This window comes from Taudactylus pleione, unplaced genomic scaffold, assembly GCF_031769625.1.
Source record: "Taudactylus pleione unplaced genomic scaffold, aTauple2 ptg000070l, whole genome shotgun sequence".
Taxonomy (NCBI): domain Eukaryota; kingdom Metazoa; phylum Chordata; class Amphibia; order Anura; family Myobatrachidae; genus Taudactylus; species Taudactylus pleione.
In genome coordinates, this window is record NW_028284472.1 from 4877657 (window position 1) to 4887293 (window position 9637).

The 9637-nt window shown below is 41.9% G+C and overlaps 1 protein-coding gene across 1 annotated transcript in view; it reads right to left on the reverse strand.

The window, feature by feature from the left end:
• RHAG (Rh associated glycoprotein) overlaps positions 1-5429 on the reverse strand; it is a 91909-nt gene extending 86480 nt beyond the window's left edge. Inside the window, exon 1 of the mRNA XM_088467320.1 lies at positions 5193-5429. Coding sequence (XP_088323446.1) covers positions 5193-5358 — 166 coding nt within the window. The 5' untranslated portion in view covers positions 5359-5429. The remainder of the gene's footprint in view (positions 1-5192) is intronic.
• Positions 5430-9637: the final 4208 nt, after the last annotated feature.

The following is a 9637-nucleotide window of genomic DNA, read 5'->3' on the forward strand; positions in this document are numbered from 1 at the left end:
TAGTCATGGCAGCAGCAAGTATAAAGAAACTGCCAGTAAACATGGGCGTGGACATATTGGATTGTCATGTGACTCACTGGTTCTCCCAGTGTACAGCAGCCATAATCACCTGATCTGCTCCACCTATGGACACTCACAGCAACCTATTTAAACCAGCTCTGGAGTTCAGCCGAATGCCAGAACATTGTGTTTCCTTCCTAAGGATATTTTTTGGTTCCAGGGCTCCAGTTGCAGTCTGCATTGTTCATATTTACACTTCTGTGATCCCCTAGTACTCTGCATTATTCTGGGTAGGTGTTCTGCGTGTCCAGTCTCTGCAAATACCTGCGTGCCTGTCTTCATCACCTGCCTCCAGTGTCTCAGCAGTTGCTCCAGCAGTCCCTGGGTTATCATCTGCTCCGGGGGTCCTATCCTTCTTGCCAGAATTATCGGCTGTCTGTCGAGGTCTCCAGTTACATACAGTACTATATGTCTGGTTAGTGACAGGTTTACCTGTTCTGGGGGTCTTGTGGCTAGGGCTGCCTCTGTGTCTCGCAGAACCAGCTCTAGTGCTGTGGATCAGAGTGTGGGTGTCAGGTTTGAGCAACTGTGACAGTCCCGAATTGCCTATTTCTGGGTTTTCAGTTGATGAGTTCTGAGTCTGGGTTCCAGTTCCGGTACTGGGGTCTGGGTAAGGTTTCAGAGTTCTGAGTTCCCGATTCCAGGCCCAGTACTATATGGTTATGTGTTTCTGTTGCATCATTACCTGAGTTCCCAGAAGTGCATTCAAACTTTGTGTGCCTGGGGTCTGGGCGCGAGGTTGCATACGCTACAAATGGTCCATGTTTTCACATTTATGGATTCCAGTTCCATATCCTGGTGCAGCTCCTGGTCAAAGAATTCTATCCAAAACCGCTAGTGGCTTTTGGCTGTCCGTACTCGCTGCCATAAAGTCTCCTCACTTCACCTACGTTGCAGTTAGGCCCAAGGGTAATCAAAACCCTCCAATCATAACAATGTATTTCCATTAAATATCTCTATGGGTTTGCTAACCCTACTCAATGGCCTTCCACTCATCTAACTTTGACTAGTCCTGTGTGGTTTTGCAGTTTACAAGCTGCCGGATAACTTTTCCTTCCTTTTTGGGAAAAGGATAGCTGGAGAAAGTCTACTTAGTTGAAGGGCAAATCCGGCTGCCAATTAGTAAGGCTTACTTTATACCAGCAAGAAATGATGGTGCATATGTAGCTCTGAGAAGAAGGGGCAGATGGGATGCATAAAGCAGGGGTCTGTAAAACATATCCATGCAATACAGAAAGCTCAGATCACGCTTATGTTCAAGCCAGTGTTCTGTTATACATCCAATCCCTCATTAATGCAGAGACACCTCCTATTGTGCTTCTGTAGCTTCTGTAGTCTGGGGGGGGGGGTGGTATATACAGTAAAGTAGATATTCATAATTTTGGTGGTCTAGTGGTGCCTTACCTTCTCCCGGCATTTCCAGAGATGTTTTTTGGGTCCCAGAGGCAACGTGTGGACGGGGCCGGTGCATGGTTTCAGGGCGCCCTAAGCAAAGGTTCACAATGCCGCCCCTGTTTCCCCCAAAGCCTCCACCCAGCTCACAGACACATTCACAGTGTCCTAATAATATTCACATGACCTGAATTAAAGGGATGATTCCCCCTGCAGTGCCCCCAGTAGTAAGGGCCCTTGTAGTGCCCCCAGTTGTAATGCCCTTGTAGTGCCCCCAATAACAATGCTCCCTGCATTGCCCCCAGTAGTAATGCCCTTGTAGTGCCCCCAATAGGAATGCTCCCTGCAGTGCCCCCAGTAGTAATGCCCTTGTAGTGCCCCCAATAGTAATGCTCCCTGCAGTGCCCCAGTAGTAATGCCCCTTGAAGTGCCCCCAGTAGTAAGGGCCCCTGTAGTGCCCCCAGTTGTAGTGCTCCCAATAGTGACCCCATATGATGCCTCCAGTAGTAAGGCCCCTGTAGTGCCCTCTGTTGTAAGCCCCCCCACATACAAAAAAAAATACTTACCTTAAACCCCGCTCCAATGCCTGCTGCTGTCCGTCCCCGGTGCCCGCCCCTCGGAACTATGGGAGTGACGTCATGACGTCACTCCCATAGTGCACTGCCGGACCCGGAAGCCGGAGCTCAGGAGTGAGCTCTGTCCTCCAGCTGCTGCTGGTGCCGGGGGGTGGATGGGAGAAGGAGCTGGGAGCCGCTGGTAACACAATCTCAGCGGGCGACCGGCAAATGTGGGGGTGCGATAACTGGGCTGGCGGGACCCTTAAGCCGCCGGGCCCCATAGCAACTGCACCTCCTGCACCCTCTGTAGTTAGGCGGACTCAGGAGTGCCCTCTAGTGTCCGGCACCCCTAGGTAGCTGCTTAAGCTTGCCTAGTGGTAGTGTGAAACTTTAATAGCTGCGCTAAAAAATGCTATACAATTAGGCATGTGTGTCTGTGAGACTGGAAAAGCGCTGCCTCGGAAGGTGCCAGAGCGACACTGGCCTTAGGGGGAAATGCATCAAGCCATGGAGAGAGATAAATTGGAGGTTTTGTTCAAATCGACCAATCAGCTGCTAACTGTCAGTTATATTGCACAGTCTTTGAAATGACAGGAGCTGATTGGTTGCTTTGCTCAAATGCTCCACCTGATCAACCTCAAAGGCTTGATATATGTCCCCCTAAGGGTGACACCCACCGTAAGGGGAATACTGGAGATTTGTGTGCCCAGCATTTATTAGCGATAGGAACCTGATGTGAGTCTGCCCATTACAGTGCGGGAGAAGGTCACATTTCATTTCACAATACGGGTAGTATGATGTGAGCTAATCTGCGGAGCAGTCCCAGGAGCCCTGTGTGACACTGCCTGCACGTGGAAGACATGCAACAAATACATGCTGGGTTCCTGTGACTGCTTAGTGCTGGGCACACAATGTGCCAGTGTGCCACTACATAATAATAATGTCACAGATACACTATTCCTCATAGCGTCACGTGTTTATCTATAGCAGCACACAGTATTACTGTAAGTATACACCAATGGTGGAACGCCTAGATACAGTATATATGTAATGACAGTAAACAGCAAGGACGCATATTACTAATGTCATCTTATGCACCTGTGATTAAAACTGCAAAACCTTTAGGACATCATAGCTATGTGCATTCAAGTGTTCACTCTGCATAGTTATATGGACAATATTTTAAAGGACAATTTAACATAAAATGCAAAAGGGATCTAATATATATAAACAAATTGTGACATTTTTCACATATATAGTATATATAAAAAGAGACTCAAACTGCTGCCGGGTAGCTCAGTAATCTGATATTCTATATAACCTTTAATCCATGTCACGGCATGGAATATAATACTATAATAATAATAATAATAATAATATTGGACGATTTAGGCGCATACTAGAATCGTTGCGTTGCCTGCCTGCTGCAGTTGTGGCCTCATTCACCTAGGACCCGGTGCTTCCGATTGTGTTTATGACTGAAACTTAAAATGGCAATGGTTTTACTAGCCATGTTTAGCTAGTAAAATCAATGCCCTTTTCAATGTTGGGCATAAAACCCGATGCATAGAACCCGAAGCTTAGCAAATAAACCCCCTAATCTCAAATTGCACCAAATATACCAGCTTGGCGTGCCATGAAAAATGGCAGCGTCATGTGTCCCGTTGCTCAGCATTTTTACTGACTTTGTATCTTTTTTAAGCTGCTAATACTACAAAAGCACAAAGTATGTGCAGCCTTGCCTCTGAAAAATAGGCAAGAGAACCAATATGTCTGAGCTACTGTATGTCATGTGACCCGCCATGCAACATCCTGCTGCAAGCGCGTGAAGGGTACACATTCTGTAACTCCAGTACACTACAGCCGTGTATTTTTGCTGTGGTACAAAAAAGACGGTAAGGCCTGAAAATCTGATACTAACTATCCTTGGTGAGGCATCTACTGTAAGTCGCATCGTGCTTCCAGCGCCTTAACACTAAGGTGACTAAAGACACAGCTGTATAAAGTCTTATATGCAGGGCAGCGGATTCATGTCACTGGGCGCTTCCTCCTGCAATAAATTATTTCAGCGCAGTTGATCAAGGAGCTGGGGGCGATGGGAGAATGAAGTTTGGGACCATGAAGCAAGGTGAGAGCCTTGCATATGCTACCTCTAGGATTTTGCCACCTGAGATGAGTTTTCACCTGGCCTCATGGGAGGAATGGCCCTGGATATTTACTAACTTGGATTTAGGTACAAATTTACACCACACCACATTATCCAATGTGACATTTACTTTCACTGTCTAACTTGCACAAGATAGAGAAAACCTAATTGCTGACATGATTTAGTACGTTTGCACCTAAATGTAATGTTAGTAAATAGCTGTCATTGTTGTACTTAAAAAAAAATCTACTTAATTGCACAAAACTAAAATCTAAAAAAAAAATCACTCCATACTGTATATACATTGAGTTGTTAAAAATATATGTTTTTAAAAACGTTGACAACAATGCATGTGGTTAAACGGTACACACAATAAGAACACTTTTAGTCGAGGGTGCTGCTCTCCATATATAAATTAAGGCATGCAAAGTTATCACTTAGGAGGAAATCCTGCTCCATGGATGTAATTAGACACAGGCCGTTTTCTTTTGCCAAATTTCCTGTGATAAGGTGTGTGACAGTAAAATTTATTGTTTTTTTTTAGGGCAAAATTTAGATAATAACAAAAATAAATAGGTATGGAAAGCTAAACAAATTACATTGATCAATTACTACTATTAATTCAAAAACAATAGTAGTAATACAATTATTATTATTATTATTATTAATAATAATAATTACTATTATTATTATTATTATTATTATTATTATTATTATTATTATAATTTTGATTTAAATGTAACAGAACAATCCACAAACTAAAATGCAAAAACCATCACATTTTATATATTTACTTTTAACATAGAGACCTATTTACATTTGCCCTATGTAACAAAAAAGATTACAATATTTAAAAATGTTTGTTTAACAAATCATCACAATTGGTCTATACACTGATGCATATTTTAATTTAAATACATTTTACTTAGTACATTTAAATTAAAATATTTCAGTTATGTTTTCTGCAAAAAAAGAAATTAATACAAAGTATTGTTATAGTATTTTTAAGGAATTAATGAACTGAAAATCATACTTACATGGATATAAGTCAATGAATGCGTCATCTCTGTGTGTGGAGTTTTGGGGTGTTGAATGATGCTGTGTATCATATCGCACAAATATCCCAAATAAAATTATTAGGATGACCTGAAGTCCAATTGCAAGTATGGAAAATTTAAACCTAATATTAGTGTCAAATGACATGATGAGAATACTGTAACTACTGTAGGTTCTTGTCAAGTCCTGCAATGAACTGATAAAGAGAACCTTGCAGCTTCTATTTAATGGGCAACACTAGATATAGATGACACTGCAGAAAGAAAGGGGTCTGGTCAGAGAGACACTCCCTCCAAAGTGTGTCTCTCTCAAATACTTGTTGTATGTCAGGAACCATGTAGTACATTTGCAAAGTTTTTAGCTGATATCAATTATAAATATGTGTAACTGATATCTTTTTTTTTGTTAAATATGATTAAGACAAACAAGAATAAATTCTGTTTATAGGAGTAACTACTGAATATTTTTTTTGAAATACTGTACAATTTTCTTTAAAGTTTGTGTGATGGTGTCTATCTGTTTCTATACTCCACTCACTTCATATGACACAACCTTGTGTTTTTTTCCCAAAAACATGTATATGTCCTCTATAGTACAAGGAAAACAGGGGCTAGGAAGCCATCCTATTATTACAGGTTAAAAGACGTAACATTGAAAACTATTTGTTGTATATCTTATTTAAATTAAATATAGTCATTTATTTACCAAAATCCTACATCATTTTGATTAACAATAGTGGTCTATTTATCACTGGTGACAGTGGGTCATGTAGACTATTATTTATTATTGACGCATTTCGCAGTGATAACAAATTACTTTTTTGGGTGAAAATGATGACTAATCCTCTGCCGGAAAAATGACGTCAAAAAAGAGATTGCACTGGTGAAGAGGAGTGCAGTAAGGTGATAGCGATCGCTAGCACGTCACTGCCAGTTCTGACTCTGTGTGGCCATGAGGATGTGCATGCACTGAACAAAATTGCAGTAGGGCAAGGGTAAGGCTAGGCTTTCTGTCACCCTGGGCAAAGACTTATAGTGCTTAAATCCATAGTCAAAGCACGCACACGATTTAAAGCTTGCTGAAATGCAGGATTTCTACTGGGGGTTTCCAAAGGCTTGATTAAGAAGGGGGCATAACCATCTCATGTAGGGGGCATGCCACTTAATGAGCACTGGTTCATCATCTGTAGCCCACAACATTCTCCCTTGTAATGCCACACACATAATTTTAATTTTTAGTGCATGTACAGTAGTTCACCCTTCAGTAGACACATTTCCCAACTGTCTAGTGGGATTGGATCAGAATATCTCTGCCACCACTATTCTGTAATTAATTTTCTCACTGTCCTGAAGATATTCTTGGAAATGGATTTCCCCTCCCCTTCACAGCCACCCATGGGAGGTTTATTGCAATTATTTCTCATTATATACCCTTATTGAGGGATCTGGTCAAGATCTCGACAGTGGAGATGCCGGCGCTTAGAATGCCGGTGATAGAATCCCGACACCTGTCAGAATCCCGGTGCCGGCATCTCAAAGGTAAGTAGCGGGGTTTGGGCAGTGGCGTAACTATAATTTTGTTCTCCCCTGCCAAAACAGTTTCTGCCCTCCCCCTATGGCATTTTGGTAAAACTAATATGGGGCCGTTTCTAGGCAATATGGCTCCTAGTGTGAACAATTAAAAATGTGCCCCCACCCCTCATAGACAGTTTACATTATTTGTAATTTTCCCTCCTTATAGCAATGCCCCTTACACATTATGCCACACACCATAATGCCCCTTACACATAATGCGACACACTGTAATGACCATTACACAATATGCAACACACCGTAATACCAATTACACATTATTCCACTCACCATATTGCCTATTGCACATTATGCCACACATCATAATGCCAATTACACAGTATGCCACACATCGTAATGCCCATTATACCATATACCTCACACCATAATGTCATACACCATAATTAACCTTACACATTATTCCACACTGTAATGCCCATTACACATTATGCCACATACAGTTATGCCCCTGACACCATTTTATGCACCACAGTAAAGCTTCTAATTACTTTTAAATTACCTGCGTGTTGTCAAGGGTTTTATGCTCTGGGTTCCATACCCGTTACAGGGGTTTCATGCTATGGGTTTCTATGCTCATTGTCAGGGGTTCCATGCTCGTTGCCCGGGGTTTCAAGCTAGTTGTCAGGGGTTTCACGACTGAAGATGCATCTTCTCCCAGCAGCGCCAGCATTCCCGTCACTTCTGGGTAACACTATGTGCGCTGGGCTGTAGTGTAGCAGTTGGACTCAGAAGCATAAGCATCTATTCAGTTGCACGGTTTTGGTTCAATAAATTGACCACCAGATGGTCTGACATAAACTACGGGTACCGTTTTTTAGATATCAAGTACGAGGTTTCACAGTTTCTGATCCAAAGAATTGCCTAATTTTGAGTATACATTAAGTACATGTGTATACATCAATATTGAGATCTACCCTTGAAGAAGTCTCATAAAGAGACGAAACGCGTAGGGTTTTAATGAAAGGTGGACACTACATTTAAACAGGTGTACGATATCCCTTTCCTAAGATTGGAAGGCTGTGCATTACCAAATTGTGTAAGATTGTCCATCTAGCATACTGTTAAATTTTAATAAAGAATCATTTTACTTTCTATTTTTCAAATTTTTATTAACATTGGCCTTGGGCCTGTGTTTGGGTGTCTTGGTACGAGGGTATCTTTTTTAGAACTTCGAGGAGGACTTAATGCGAACTCATAGTTTGGACTAATTGAACAAAATTGAGAACGAGTAGGAATAACGGTGAAGTTGTCTCTTCAAAAGAAAAAGAAGACGTATAAGCCTTTGGAGAGATTGCATTGTATTTTAAAAAAATTTAAATAAATTGTGTTGCGATTTAGCGCCCCATCAGTAATCCATTTGTATATCTTTGAATTAGTCCTTCTAACAGGGGACTTACTGAAGGGTGCTGCTGTATGTGAATTGATCAGCGCAGTTTGGGATTTTTTGTGGTATATATATATATATATATATATATATATAATTATATATATATATATATATATCATAGCTCCCAACATTTTCAACTATAGAAGCGGGACTTCCGCATGCCGGAGATGCGTATTTCCATAAAAGGGGTGTGGTCTATCGGGAAAGGGGGCATGGCCTCGCGACCTTGTCCCCAGATCCCCACTAAACTACTGTAAATACAGTAGCATACATACCAAATTTGGGTTGCCAGTATTTCAGATCCAGGGTCAGCAGTCAGGTCTCACTCTCTGATCATGCAGCGGACCCTCAGCTGCATGGCATTGCCCAGCCCCACCTCCTCTTTCTCCCAGCCACACCCCCCATTCTGGCCCCACCTCACAGCCAGAAGATCAGTCTCCAGCGATGGTCTCCTCAAAGTGACAGGACAGCTAACACCATCTTCAGGTACAGTAGCGTTAGCCATCGGGTCCAAGCTCGGAAGAACAGAGCTTTTCAGAGCTTTTAAACTGGGCCACAGTACAAAAATGTAAATAGAGTATCCCGTTATCACCAGTTGTTTAAATTGCCCAACTAGTTGCTGTAAGTAATACTGATTACTCATTTTTTGTTCCTCCATCCGTAATGACAATTAAAAAAATAAATAGACCATTTTAATTGTCTACCCTCCGCATGCTACAGTACTTACAACAAAAGATAAAGAAATATACTAGAATGTATCCCCACCAGTGGCGGATCTACCATGGGGACGTGGGGCCAAATGTAATAGGGTGAGAGTTTAGAATATGTGAGAGTTTTCTCACATTTTTTAAATTGGGCCAATGTACTACAGTCTAAGAACAAAGCAACAGAGCAAACTCGCATGTTTTTCAGACTAAAAAAATTCTCACGATTTAAACTCTCATCCAGATGTTTTCCCATTTTGAAGATAAAACTCGACCAATGTGAGAGGTTACTGCTAAATTCTCACATATTCTAAACTCTCACCCTATTACATATGGCCCCCGAACACCCTGCATCCATGTTTAATACCTCTCTGGAGGCCCACGTCAGCGGCGATGCCCAAATCACTGGGAAAATGGCATGGCGGCCATTTTCCCAGTGATTTGCGCAGGTGCAATAGAAAAATCACTCTGCTGGCCATGTTCTCAGAGACCTGCGCACAGTGCCAGTGTGCCAGAGTCTACAGATCTGCGCCAGCAGTCAGGGAAAACGGCGCCCACATGGTGGCTACACACAGACCCCCTCCTCCATTCATATGACCCTGCTACGCCCACCCTGTTGTGTTATTCATTTCAAGGATTTATGACAACTGTTGCAAAGGAAACAACTGGTATTACACAGACATTAGATACATCAGAAGTTAGTTTTTATTTTACTAAGTTAAACTTTTGACCTTCATTGTGTG